Source organism: Lynx canadensis, chromosome A1, assembly GCF_007474595.2.
Source record: "Lynx canadensis isolate LIC74 chromosome A1, mLynCan4.pri.v2, whole genome shotgun sequence".
Lineage (NCBI taxonomy): Eukaryota > Metazoa > Chordata > Mammalia > Carnivora > Felidae > Lynx > Lynx canadensis.
Window position 1 is genome coordinate 85,758,376 of NC_044303.2, and position 15,075 is coordinate 85,773,450.

Sequence of the window (15,075 nt, forward strand, 5' to 3'; positions counted from 1 at the left end):
TTATTGCAGTATTATTTACAATAGCCAAGATTTGGAAGCACCCTAAGTGTTCATTGATTGATGAATTGAGATAAAAATGTGGATAAAGAAGATGTGGATAGACACACACACACACACACACACACACACACACATACCTACATATATACAACAGAATATCACTTAGCCATAAAGAAAGATAAAATCGTGCCATTTACAAAAACATGGAGGGATCTAAAGGGTATAATGCTAAGTGAAATAAGCCAGTCAAAGAAAGACAAATACATAAATCAATGTAATCTTAGTCATGACTGAAGGCAAAACATTCACACATACACTTTCTCTGGGCTCCCTTGACTACACTGTTCCTCAGACTGTAGATAAGGAGGTTTAGCACAGGGGTGAAGATAGTATAGAACACTGACACTACTTTATAATGGTTAGCTAACCTGTAGGATTTGGGTCGCATGTAGATAAAAATAGCAGCTCCATAAAACAGTCCCATCAGAGAGATGAGAGTAGCATGTGTCAAAAGGCTTTTTGCCAGCTTCTCTAGAACACATCTGGAGAACTGCAGCAAGGATGAGACTATAGGAAATCAGAATGAAAGAAAATGGGACCAGGATGATTATTAACATATAACAGACATACATCACATATTCAAAGAAAAACATATCAGCAGAAGCCCAGGGGGCTTCACAGAAGTAATGATTGATCTCATGTGTATCACAAAATGGAAAACTTGGGGTGCCTAGAAGACTCAGTCAGTTAAGCATCTGACTTCAGCTCGGGTCATGATCTCATGGTTGGTGGGTTTGAGCCCAACATCAGCCTCTGTGCTGACAGCTCAGAGCCTAGAGTCTGCTTTAGATTTTGTGTCTTCCTCTGTCTCTCCACCTCCCCTGCTCATACTGTGTCTCTCAAAAATAAATAAACGTGGGGCGCCTGGGTGGCGCAGTCGGTTAAGCGTCCGACTTCAGCCAGGTCACGATTTCACGGTCTGTGATTTCGAGCCCCGAGTCAGGCTCTGGGCTGATGGCTCGGAGCCTGGAGCCTGTTTCCGATTCTGTGTCTCCCTCTCTCTCTGCCCCTCCCCCGTTCATGCTATGTCTCTGTCTGTCCCAAAAATAAATAAAAACGTTGAAAAAAAAAATCTTAAAAAAAAAAATAAATAAACGTTAAAAACTATTTCTTAATGAAAATGGAAAGCTCAGGGCAGCAGAAGCCTGCTATCAGCTGACCCAGGAACCAAGACACCACAGTCATTCTCAGGCATAATTGCCAGCTCATGAGGACAGGGTATTTCAGTGGGTGGCAAACAGCCATATAGTGGTCATAGGACATGGCTGCTAAGAGGAAACCCCCCCCCCCTTCCCAAAGTGTGGAAGAAGATCAGCAACCCAAGACCAGCATATGAGATGGAATTCTTGTCAGTCAAGTTGTCAGCTGCAATTTTGGGCACAATGGTGGAGACCAACTCTATGTTCATGAGGGAGAGTTGGCTCAGTAAGAAGTACATGGGCTGTGTATCCAGGCATCTTGATGAATCAGGAGAATCATGAGAATCTTGCCCACTGGGGAGGTGAAGACAGATCCATCACAAAGAGAACTAGGTGTGGTTAAAGAGTCCTAGGAGAATAAAATATGAGGTGGTGTTCTCATTTTTCATAATTTCAAAAAGTGTGACACTGCAAATGAAGAAATAGATGACAGAGTTTTCACTATTTACAATACTCTATTTGATTTACATATTTCTTGATAGGTGCATGTTTGAAAATTATAAACCTGTTTTACATCTTTCATCTGCCATGTACAAATATTTTAACTTGGACATAAAATTATTTATAACTTTTTTCCAATTTTTTTAATTTTCAACATTTTCTAAATAAGTATCTCCCACTTTTATTATTAACTTAATTGGCATAATGAATAAAAATTCTTGATAAATTGCAATTATATAATAAGTGCGTCTTTGCATCACTTAACACCCATATAAGTGAACAGGAGGACATTATTCACATAATTTGTAATTTATTTGTACCTTTGCCATATATCATCGCCAATATTATTAGAAGCTGCGATCAATTAATGTGTTTAACTATATAAAAGCTAGGTCTTTTATATGAGAGTTATACATATATAACTTATCAAAAGCTTTTTAAATTTATTTTTTAATTCCAGTATAACATACAGTGTTACATTATTTCAGGTGTACAACATAGTGATTCAACAATTCTATACATTACCCAGTGCTCATCAAGGTTAATGTACTTTTAATCTCCTCAGCTATGTCACCCATTCTCCCACCCCCCTCCCACTGGTAACAACCACTTTGTTCTCTATTTTTAAGAGCCTGCTTCTTTTTGTTTGTCTCTCTTTCTCTTTGTTCATTAATTTTGTTTCTTACATTCCAATTGTGAGTGAAATCGACTATACAGACTCTTAGGGATTTCCTGCAGAGAAGTTATGTATACATTATATCTCTACCTGTTACTATTTTAGTTTGAAATGCAGAGAGACATCCCTACTTTGGATCTTTTACAAAATTGTCATCCACAAATCAAATTGGGGAATGCTAAAAATATGTTACTCACAAATCATTAGAATGTTTTTACACCACACCCCACAATAATTTTTTTAAATTTTTTTAATGTTTATTTATTTTTGAGAGAGAGAGAGAGAGTGTGTGGGAACAGAATAGAAGAGAGATCGGGAGAGAGTATCTGAAGCAGGCTACAGGCTCTGAGCTGTCAGCACAGAGCCCTGACCCGCGTGGAACTCACAAGCCGTGAGATCATGACCTGGGCCAAAGTGGGACGCTAACGGACTGAACCACCTAGGCACCCCCCCCAATAAATTTTTGAATTACAAAGGCAAATAATTTTGAATATTGTTATTTTTATTTGAGATATAACTTATAAACACGAGAATGCTCACATCTAAAGAATACATTTCAACCAGATTCAGTAACTTGGGCTTGTAACAATGAGCCTACTAACAAGAGACAATTCTCACCAGACCAGAAGTAAAACCACTCAAACAAGATAAAAACACTGGGGCCATTTGTATCTCTATCCTAGTTTGACTTCTAAAATTTTCTGCTACTTAAAATACAAAGCTGGTGTTTTGTTTTTAATTTCCTGTCTTTTTCTCAACTTAATATATTTTTAAAGATTTTGCCAGAATTTTACATTTACAAAGGGTTTTCCTCTTTTTGTTTATAAATAATATTCCCATCTCTGAATACATTACTGTTTGTTATTCACTGTTTTTTTATGAACATGTGAGCTATCTTCAGTCTGGAAATTTTATGACTAAAACTGCTATTAACCTTTCTTTTGTGATAAGTGTTTTTATTTTATTTGGTAAATGCCAGACAAATTTTTAGTAAATAGTTTTACAAAATGGTTGTTCAATTTTGCATTTCCACCAACAAATCACAAGAGTACTAATTGTTCCAAATGACAATTATGGGTAATGTCAACCTTTTTCATTTTACATATTCTAGTATGGGGTAACTCAAGAAACTTTCATTTTGCATTTATCTAATGTGTAATGATTCCTAGAAATTTTGTGTTACCCTATTGCTTATGTAAGTATCTTCTTTAGTGAACTATAAATTTTCATCATTAGAAAAACAAACAAATATGTAGATACTTCCAAAGCAAAATAATTTCATGGATTGCTAGTAAATAGTGTATGACATTCATAGAATTATTTGGAATTTTGAAACATTATATTTGCATTTCTTGTTATTATTTTATTTTTATTACAATCTTTCTCTCTTCAGTTTTCAAAGACTATTTTAATTAAAATGGATATTTATGTCATACAACTCTATGCCCATTGGTCTTCAATTGTACATTTATTTGTATATTTATTTAATTATTCATCATAACATAATATTTCAATTCCATTGGCGAAATTATATCTTGAAAATCGGATACATTTTTCTGCAGCAGGTAATTTTTGCCTACTGAAGAATAAGAAATAGGTTACAGAATTTAAGGTTTTGGTGTGTGTTCACTAAATATTCCTTGTGTTTTAATGTTAAATGATTATATAGCTGCAATGATTTTCAGGAAAGAAATTTGGCACTTTTAAAGAGGTTGTTGGTTTTTCTATTCAACCCATTTTTTTAATGTTTATTTTTGAGAGAGGGAGACAGAGTATGAGTGAGGAAAGGGCAGAACAAGAGAGGTAGAGAGAATCTGAAGCAGGTTCCAGGCTCTGAACTGTCAGCACAGAGCCCGATGCAGGGCTTGAACTCATGAACCGTGAGATCATGACCTGAGCCAAAGTTTGACACTTAACCAACTGAGCCACACAGGTGCCACAATAGGTTGTTGTTTTTTTCAAAGGAAATAATTATAAATATATAGAAATTTATTAATATATCTCTGAATTTGCAACTTTGTATTTATGTGCTCTCCAGAGACCTAACAATAAAATACAAAATTAACTTTGAGACAGTAGTTTAACATAACACATTTAAAAGTTTACTTTCTTACTTTTCCCATTTTTTGCTTAATCTGAATCCTATCTTTCACAACACCTTTATAGCAATTTCCCGAGTCTTATAGTCTCTTTCTCATTAACCAAAAAAGACAAATAATCTAGAAAAGAAAATGTCAAGGAGAATGGAAAGTTCCAGTTTTACAAACTGCTGTGGCACTTTGGAAATGGCACCTATAGACTTTAGAAGAAGGGTTACTTGAGGAATTTTTTCCAAACCTGAATGCCATGCTTCAGCATTTCTAATTTTTTTTTTTAAATATATTTATTTATTTTTGAGGAGAGAGACACACACAGAACACGATAGGGGGAGGGGCAGGAAGGGAGACACAGAATCTGAATCAGGCTCCAGGCTCTGAGCTGTCAGCACAGAGCCCAACATGGGGCTCCAACCCACATACAGTGAAATCATGACCTGAGCCAAAGTCGGATGCTTAACCAACTGAGCCACCCAGGTGCCCCTCAGCATTTCTACTCGATCTTTACCCTTTTATTGTAGTTTAAACCTTGTTTGTGCTCCTCAATATAGTCATACTTTGATCCAAGGTAATTTTGTTATATATTTTATATCTGTAAAAACTTTTAGATTCATACATTAGTTAATCCTTCATTCAAGTGGAGTAAAATAGTTGAACATAATGAAATAACTGTATATAACAATAAAAGTAAACATAAAATGTTTTTAATTCATTAATTACTCTGTGTATTTTGCTTAACATTTCACTTTCATGTTTCATTTTAATGATTACCATAATCTGAGAGGTACATTCAATATTTGCATTTTTAGAAAAAGGAAGGGGAGTATATTGGGGCTGAATTCATGGTTCCCTTCACAGAGATCTGAACTCAATTGTCTGATTTTAAATAGCTTGCAGTACAGTTATGCAAGTAGGGGTGGACATCCCCTCATACACAACACAGAAATCCATGGAACTTAACTAACCTTTCCCTTCCTAAAGAACAAGATGTTGTCCAATGAAGCCACTTTGTTGGGTTAAAATAGATTAACAATTACTGTGGAAAATGGTCTTCACATTTGAATGTGAGTTCTCACACTAGAATTTCAGGACTTAAACCCTTGGTTATAATTGGGGCATGTTGTCTAATCTCTGTGAGACCATACAGATCTCCAATTATAAACAATTAATAACTGTAAGATGCTAATCAATACTAGATGCTTAAATAGGGTCCACCATTCATAAAAGCTCATTATTGTATACTTGACATAATAATTAGGTGTAAGACCAATAAATTAACTGATTTTTTTGTTATGTTTACTTTTATATTTAGTTATTTGTTACCATTTAGTTGACTTATGAATCCACCAAGAATAAAAATAATCATCATTACTTAGATGAAACAGATCTTTTTATGTACGTCTCTGTAGTAGGCTGCCTGAATGATAAGTAGGTTCATTCACTGACTTCGCAAACATGCAGGAGACTCTCAACGCTGCAACAAGTGAGGTCAGCCTAGTGGCCTTCCCTAGAATTTTTATCAAATGTAAGAGACAGACCAAACACAGTTCCTTTAGCAGACAGTATGCTCTCAGGCCCTGAAGAATAGGAATAAAATATGCTAAGAAGAGAGGGTGTAATGGGGAAGGGTTCAGAAAGGTGGGATTTTTTTTTATTAACAAATGCTTGATCTCACTTTGTTAATCAGTCTGAATCAGACTATCTCCCTTCTGTCTCTGACACCAGGATTCTTCTGCTGTTCCCTGAGGAATGCCTGTCTATCTCTGTGACCCCACCCCACTCCACACAAAGAATTTCCTCATGTACCCTTCACTTCCTCTCCCAGCTGTCTCCTAGAGACCTATGTCACCTATCAAAGGGTGGGTATTTTCTCTTCCAGAAGCTACATGACACAGGACGTCAAGGTGGTAGGTGTCCTTCCTGTGTCTCCCTGTCCTCTCAAACCATTTATCCAACTTCCCCCTGCATACTTTCAGGTACTTTGATGCAATTCCCAGAATGAGGCATCACCCCATGCCTCTCACTATAGAAGAAGTGACATTGAAGCAGACACATGAATGCTGTGAGAAATGGTTAGACACCAAAGAGGAGGGACTTGTTGGAAGCCTCTGGGGAACCAGTGAGCCCAGTGTGTTAGATGTGAAAGAACTCATCAACAGTGTTCTGTCCTGGGTAGTGTGAAATTGGTAATGTTTAATGAGGTGAGAGAAGAGGACCCTGGGGTAACATTAGGAACCAGGTAAGAAAAGGATGAGTAAATCATTCAGGGTACATAGAGCAAACATAAACTCAGACAGTGAACTGTGGCTCAAATACGATGAACTGTCAGAGCTGGCCAGTTCTAAGCAAGAAAGAGAAGCAAGGAAGAATAAACTAAAGAGAAAAAATACCCACAAAAGGATATTTTTACATGAAACCTTAGATATTGGAAGACTGCAAAGACCTTTAGAAATGGAGGGAAGACTGTAGATGTGGAAGAAAGAATATGGGTGTGACAAAGCTGCAAGAAGGCAAGGTTATATAAGTATCAATGCTGTAGTTTCAGTGGAAATGGGAGCTCGAGATAGGGAGATTTGTGCTTTCCTTTGTTTGATATTTGGTTGCCTGTTTCACAATTTATAGGGAGATTTGTGTTTTCCTTTGTTTGATTATTTGGTTGGTTGTTTCATATTTTTTTTTAGTGCACCTGGGATCAAATCTGTATGCATTGTAACCTAGCAACTTATATGCAATGCTCAAAACTGTGTTGCAAAAAGAATAAACTGGACTAAACAAAAAATGTATTTATGGGGAAGGAGAAATTGGAGTCAGACATTTATGTCAACTATCTTCACAATATCATAATCATTTGAGTTTCTATGTCATAAAAGCATGTATTATACATTTTGAGTAAACATACTGGAATTATCCTAGATCCCTTACCCCCAAAATGTATGACCCAATAGGAATGTTAAAGATAACAAGAAAGAATCACAGGGAAACCTCTTGCCTTTCCCCTTCCCAAATTATTTTTTTAATAATTTGGTGAGTACTTTTCATTAATATTCACACATTATCATTATGAATAGTAAGCTGCCTGTGGGCTCACAGGTTTCTGCTCCTGAACTCCTGTGTTTTATTTCCTGTACAACACATCCAGAATGAATGCAGGAGTACACATTATTACATGTATATGAAATTCATGGGATAAAGGAATGCGTGTGTGCTTCTGATCCCAACACTCTTTCACTGTCATTGTCCAAAGTGTACTTATCAGGCACACTCTACTGACTTCAAGAAGAGTTGTGAAGCATGTGGTCACATGTGGATGGTACTGAAGTAGTACAGATTTAGACATTCCATTTAAAAAGGATAGAATTGATATTTTACAGTCACCATGACACACATGGTATGTAGCACTGTGAGAAGGAATAACCCAGGGAATCATTTACACAAGTAGAACAGGTGGGAGATGATAATTTTCATAAGGAAGAGTGCAGAGATAAAGACAATTTGGGGTAACTTTTTTCAGATTCTGGCTTGGGCTATTGTAATGGTGGTACCAATGGTGGTACATGTTTCATCGAACTTTGGCAGTTTGTGTTGGGCATGATGAATCTGATGTCGATGTGAGAGTATCCTCACAGGACTCCCTTAAATGGGTTCTGAAAGCAAATGGAATAGATGTAAGATCACCTTGCAATGATTCTTTGGTGTATGTTTTGTGTCCTGAAAAGTCAAGAGGACAAAAAGTTAATTATAATGTCAAATGGCTTAGTATAAAATAAATTTGTGAACAGCTCAGCTGACTGATTTCATAATAAGGAACATGCTTTGCTCCCCCCCGCACACTCTGTATGTGTGTATATGGGTGGGAAGCAAACCACATACTATCGTTCAACATAATGCATTTCTGTTTCTCCCAGAGAGCCTCATGAACCAATTTCACCAGGTACTGGTACACAATATAGTTCTGATTCACCACATCAAATTTTATTTCTTTACTCAGTTATATTCCTTCATATGCTGAATATCACACTCTCTTTTTCTAGTATATGATAGCTTAAATGCTTATTTAAAATATCAAGGAAATAATAATAACAATAGTAATAATAAAGAAATGATAGAAATGGTAATATAGTAATTTTAGAAAAAATAATGAAACAACTGTAATAAGCATTGATTTCTGTGTAACTACTATATACTAAGGTCTGTTCCATGTGTGTGTGTACATGTTATTTTATGTGATGTCAAATTTAATCTTCAGAACAACCCTGTGAAGCATGTACCATTATCATCCATTTGATAAAAATTAAAATCAGATACAATTTTATGTGTGATTGATGTGTTGTATTATAATAAGACATGATGTGACATATTTTAAAAATACTGTATTCACATTAAATTTCTTGTTTATCTCTTTAAATCATGGAGATTTTAGATTTATATTGATACTTTCTAATATAATTATTTGGGTCAGTAATGTACATATTCCTAGGCAAAATCATGTCTATCATACATTTATGGCATATATTTTCCATGTCAAGTCCTTTAAATAAGCAATGATTTTATTCCATCCATATTTAGGAATATCATTGTCAGACTTCATCTTCAATAAAATATTCTGTTACAGTTGTGTGAATAATCAGTAACAACCACTGAATGGAACCAGTTGCACAGCAACCATGTAAGTCTGATAACTGAAGTTTATGATAGAACTTATAATTGCTAGATCAATTGGGTCATTGAGATTGTAAGGTTTTGTGTTTTTTTTAGATTACATCAAAAATAAAAGCAGTGTGGTCATTTAGTATAAAGTATAAGTGTGTATATTAGACTTACTATTACCCAGGGTTTCTATATCAAACACTTTTCAAAATAATATTTTTTAGAAGAAATGACTGGTTGCTTTTGTCTTTTGTCTTACAGTCAAAACTTTAAAGATGCAGTGTCAGAGTATATATATCATTGAATAAATGTGTAGCCTTATTGATATTATTGATTGATTTCTTTCTTTAAATGTAAATTCCTTTAAATTTAAAGAAATATTTGAAATGATTTATTATATATGATAGGTATGTCAGAGAAATGAACAAAATTTTTTTTGAATCCTGTTAAGTCAAAATTAATGGATCCACGATGCATTTTGAAAATCTTGATAATTGTAAATAGTAAAAATAATTAAGTGTAGTGAATTCACTGGGTAAACAGTATGGAGGCCTTTCACATACCTGGGAAGAAAGATCGGAATACAACATGTTTATAGTTAAACAAAATGGCATCTAATGATACTAGCATTTTCTATATTTTTAATTTCCTAAAAATGTTTATTTTTGAGACAGAAAGAGACAGAACATGAGCAGGGGAGGGGCAAAGAAAGAGGGAGATGCAGAATCCGAAGCAGGTTCCAGGCTCTGAGGTGTCAGCACAGAGCCGGATGTGGGGCTCAAAACCCATGAACTGTGAGATCATGACCTGAGCTGAAGTTGGCCACTTAACTGACTGAACCACCCAGGTGCCTCAATAGTAGCATTTTAGTCTCCAAACTTTTAGAATATAGGAAGATATAAACTGCATGTTACATTTCTTCATTACATTTAGCATTATTATACAAAAAAATAAAGCATTTAATGGCAGGTGGGGAGAAAGAGACTGTAACTTTTATTAGAGTTGCATATATTTGGAAGAATTTACTCTGTATGTAACATGTGTTTTCTCCATTTTTTATCTTCGTGTTAGGAAGCTCACCACTAGAGCATGCATTTTGGATCCAAGGATAGATTTCACTCGACATTCTGAATGGCATATAAGATATCATTTTATCTACCATTCTAACTTTATGGAGGATAGTCCAAATTCCTGATTGGTAAGACAGAGTCCTAAAAAAATGGTTGTAGAAACTTCATATTCCCCATGGAAGTGGAAAGAAGAAAGTAAATGTAAGATGATGAAGCGGTTAGGGAATTTATCATGGAGTGTTTCAAATATCGGAAGACAAAATACAGACATTCTTGTGGAGGCCAGCACAAACTCTTTAAAATGTAAATATAATAGATGCATTGTTGAAAACTTTTGATTTCAAATCCATGGTCCAAAAATTCCTTTAATAAGCATTTACTGAGAACCTACAATAGGCCAGGCAGTGCTTCATAATGGGAATTTTGTAGAAAATAGACATTACCCATACTTCCTAACACTAAATTCAGTATGGATTTTTGAATGGGAATGAGTTGAACAAAGTAAATCATCAATGGAAAAGGAAAAACAGAAGGATAAAATTGGTTTTGGGAGGGGAAAAACTCAACAGCTTTGGATAAGGATATATTGAATTTGATGTTGTCAGAAAGATTCATAGATTTTAGCGACTTACTTATGTTCCACCAGTTCATGGACGTCATCGCTTGTCTTTTAAATCTGAATCTATGTCTATATAAATTTTCTTGAGCTGTAGGTCAAACCAGTCAAAACTGCATGAACTACTTAAACATTCATATGTTCTGCAAACTTCACTCAAATGCTAATCTTTTAATATTTAAAATTTATAGCAACACAGTGTTCACAACCAGGACATTGAAATAGAATTAAGAGGCTTATTTCCTAATGAAGAATCTCAATATTCACTGTAATAAAATAAAGAGAAAATACAAATTATTCCTATTTCATCAGGAACACATTTGTACGCTTGCATCCCCAAGTAAAGCCAAAACTCCTTTCATTCAAACTTATGAATAGTTTTTAAAGATGGCAAATAACTTGTTTTATATTTGTTATTTATTTTTCATGATCTGCATCTGTATTTTCCAAAATTGTAAAATTGTGTGTGTATGTGTATAAGTATGTATGTGGGCATATTATTTATTTATTTATTTATTTATTTATCTATCTATGTGTGTATGGTAGGTCATACATACAGTTTCTGCTCATAATAGTAAAGGGACCAGTTAGATAGCCAGTATCACATATAAACAATATAATTATTTAGAAGGACAATATGATTCCCTATATAAACAATTCATGAAATATAATTCAATTTATGGAATTGAAAAAACTAGTTAAAATAAAATATATTCTTATTTAATGAATAAACTTTCATGTACTTACATGTAAATACTTATATTTCAAATTGCAAACATAGATTAACTAGTTTTTGTAGCATTTCATTACTATTACTTTAGAAAAATTTAGAAACAACACATTTCATTTTCTTTAAGTTTTATCCAGATAAAATGAGGACAGAGGGGCGCCTGGGTGGCGCAGTCGGTTAAGCGTCCGACTTCAACCAGGTCACAATCTCGCGGTCCATGAGTTCGAGCCCGCGTCAGGCTCTGGGCTGATGGCTCAGAGCCTGGAGCCTGTTTCCGATTCTGTGTCTTCCTCTCTCTCTGCCCCTCCCCCGTTCATTCTCTGTCCTCTCTCTGTCCCAAAAAAAATAATAAACGTGAAAAAAAATTAAAAAAAAAATGAGACAGAAAATTGAGTTCCATATTATATCATTTACTCATGTATTGAAAATATATTATTCAGCATCTACAACCTACCAAGCATTGTGTTAGCCATTCATCTAATACAGAGTTCTAATGAAAGTTTCCAATTGGAAATTCAAGTTCTGGTGGGTTAGAATCACAGTAAACAGGAATGTATTTCATAAGTTTATTTAATATATAGAAGATGAAATTGATTTGCAAAATACATCAAAGAGATCAGAGGAGAAATATGGTAGTAGGGTTTTATTTAAATTTTAAATTATGGATGGGGCGCCTGGGTGGCTCAGTCGGTTAGGTGTCCGACTTTGGCTCAGGTCATGATCTCACAGTTTGTGAGTTCAGCCCCTTGTCAGGCTCTGTGCTGACAGCTCAGAGCCCTGAAGCCTGCTTTGGATTCTGTGTCTCCCTCTCTCTCTGTCCCTCCCCTGCTCATGCTCTGTATCTCTCTCTCTCTCTCTCTCTCTCTCTCTCTCTCTCTCTCAAAAATAAATAAACATTACATTAAAATAATTTAAAAAATAAATATGGAAAGAGTCCAAATTTCTTCTTTAGTCAGAAGAATAAAGAAGATGTGGCATATAAGTATAATGGAATATCATTCAGTCTTCAAAAAATGAAATCTTGCCATTTGCCAGGATGTGCTTGGAGCTAGAGTGTATTATGCTAAGCAAGATAAGTCAGTCAGAGAAAACAAGTACTATATGATTTCACCAATGTGTGGGATTAAGAAACAAAACAATGAACATAGGGGAAGGGGAAAAAAAAGAGAGAGGGAGGCAAACCATAAAATACTCCTAAATATAGAGAACAGACTGAGGGTTGCTGGAGGGGAGGTGAATAGTGGGTGGGCTAAATGGGTGATTGGCAATAAGAGAGCACTTGTTATCATGAGCACTGGGTGTTATATGTAAGTGTTGAATCACTAATTTCTACTCCTGAAACCAGTATTAAATTATATGTTAAATAACTATAATTTAAATAAAAATTTGAAACACAATTAAGAAGAGAGAAAGAAGAAGAAGAGAAGAAAGAAAGAAAAAAGAGAAAGAAGAAGAGAAAGAAGAAAGAAAGAAAGAAAGAAAGAAAGAAAGAAAAAAAGTGTTTACAGTTAGGTCTCCTGGAAAAGGTGACACTTGACAAAGATTGAACCAAAATAAAGAATATGGAATTGAGACTATGAGACTACATGGAGTAAATAGCTCACTCAATGTACTCAATATCATCAGTTGATTCAAACAAATAAATGACCATGTTGTGAAACAAGCCCACTTCAAAAACTGGTTGACATTCCATTAACTTTAATTGCAAAATATGCATCACTAACTCTCATTTTATTGTGCATCTAAATGTAAATGAGTTTAATATTTACACTACTCTGTTTTAGCTCTATTTTATTTTCTACTTTAGGAAAAAGAGAGACGTTCATGATGGGACATGAAAATCACACTTTCACCAGTGATTTTATTCTTTTGGGACTCTTCTCTTCTTCTCAATCAAGTCTAGTTTTCTTTTCCTTTATATTCATCATTTTTATTATGACTGTAACAGAAAATACAGTCATAATCCTCCTTATCCTCAGGGACTCAAGACTCCACACTCCGATGTATTTCCTGCTGAGCCATCTCTCTTTTATGGACATCTTGCATATTTCCAACATTGTTCCCAAAATGGTCACTGACTTTCTGTCAGGCAGCAGAACTATTTCATTTGTAGGTTGTGGCTTCCAGGTATTTCTATCCCTCACTCTCTTGGGTGGCGAGTGCCTTTCTCCTGGCAGCAATGTCTTATGATCGCTATGTAGCCATCTGTCATCCATTGCACTATCCCATTCTTATGAATGACTATGTCTGCATTGTCATGGCTAGAGGGTCCTGGCTTATTGGGACTGTCAACTCCATAGTCCACACAGCTTATGCACTCCACTTTCACTTCTGTGCCTCAAGAGTATTGATCACTTTTTCTGTGAAGTCCCTGCCATGTTGAAGTTGTCCTGTGTGGACACAACACTCTATGAACGAGGAATTTATGTAAGTGGCTTAATTTTTCTGCTTGTCCCTTTCTCCCTAATCGTTGCTTCTTATGTCCAAATTCTCATTACTGTGTTTCAAATGAAATCATCAGAAGCACGGAAAAAAGTCATTTTCTACCTGTTCCTTCCACATGATGGTGGTCACAATGTATTATGGGCCATTTATTTTCACATACATGAGACCCAAATCATACCACACTCCAGGCCAGGACAAGTCTTTGGCAATATTCTATACCATCCTCACACCTACATTCAACCATATAATTACAGCTTTAGGAATAAAGATGTCCTTGAGGCAATGAAAAATATGCTCAAAAGTAACTTTCTCCATTAAATAGTAAGAAAAATACTTGAAGTGTGTGTTTTCTATATTAATATAGAAACAAAATAAGTTTCATACCATAAGCATGCAAAGAAGTGGATATCTCCAAAACCCTGATAATAATAAAGTTTCACAAACACATACATCTAAGAGCACCTGGGTGGCTCAGTTGGTTCAGTGTCTGACTTCGGCTCAGGTCATGATCTTGTGGTTTGTGGGTTCGAGCCCCACATAAGACTCTGTTCTGATGGCTCAGAGCCTGGAGTTGCTTTGGGTTATGTGTCTCCCTCTTTCTCTGCCCCTCACCTGCTTGCATTCTGTCTCTCTCTCAAAAATAAGTAAACATTTAATTTTTTTTAATAAACACATACATCTAAAAATATATTGTGTCTTCCCTCTAAAATTCTAAGAAATTATAAAAAATTATCTTTATAATACAGTCACATTTTATGGGATCTACCTACCTTTGTGTGGGGAATAAGCTTAGGAATTCCCTGAGCCTGCATTGATGGGTTAAAAAGGCATAAAGAATTAGAAAGTCATAGGGTGTACACACCCAAGTTTGGGTAAACAAGATTAGGTAAATAAGAATAGGTAAAGTGAGGCAAAGGTCCCAGTGTAGGACAAAAGTGTAGGAATAGGGAGTATCATGATCAAAATATCCCAGATGAGGTAAACAAGATTAGGTATTCAGGGCAGAAGTGCCCCCCAACTTAGTACTATAGCAGAAAGCTGCTTTCACAGGAAGGGAGGATAAAATTAGGTAAACAGGTAAATAGGGCTATAGTG

The 15,075-nt window shown here is 35.4% G+C and overlaps 1 protein-coding gene and 1 pseudogene across 1 annotated transcript; one reads left to right on the forward strand and one right to left on the reverse strand.

Annotated features, from left to right (window-relative positions):
* Positions 1–280: 280 nt before the first annotated feature.
* LOC115512164 lies at positions 281–1,648 on the reverse strand (annotated as a pseudogene).
* Positions 1,649–13,359: 11,711 nt separating this feature from the next.
* On the forward strand, positions 13,360–14,298 carry LOC115500786 (olfactory receptor 2AJ1-like). Its single transcript, XM_030295526.1, is given in 5 exon segments — positions 13,360–13,701; positions 13,703–13,877; positions 13,880–14,064; positions 14,066–14,225; positions 14,228–14,298. Coding segments are annotated over 5 exon segments (933 nt in total).
* The last annotated feature ends 777 nt before the right edge of the window (positions 14,299–15,075 follow it).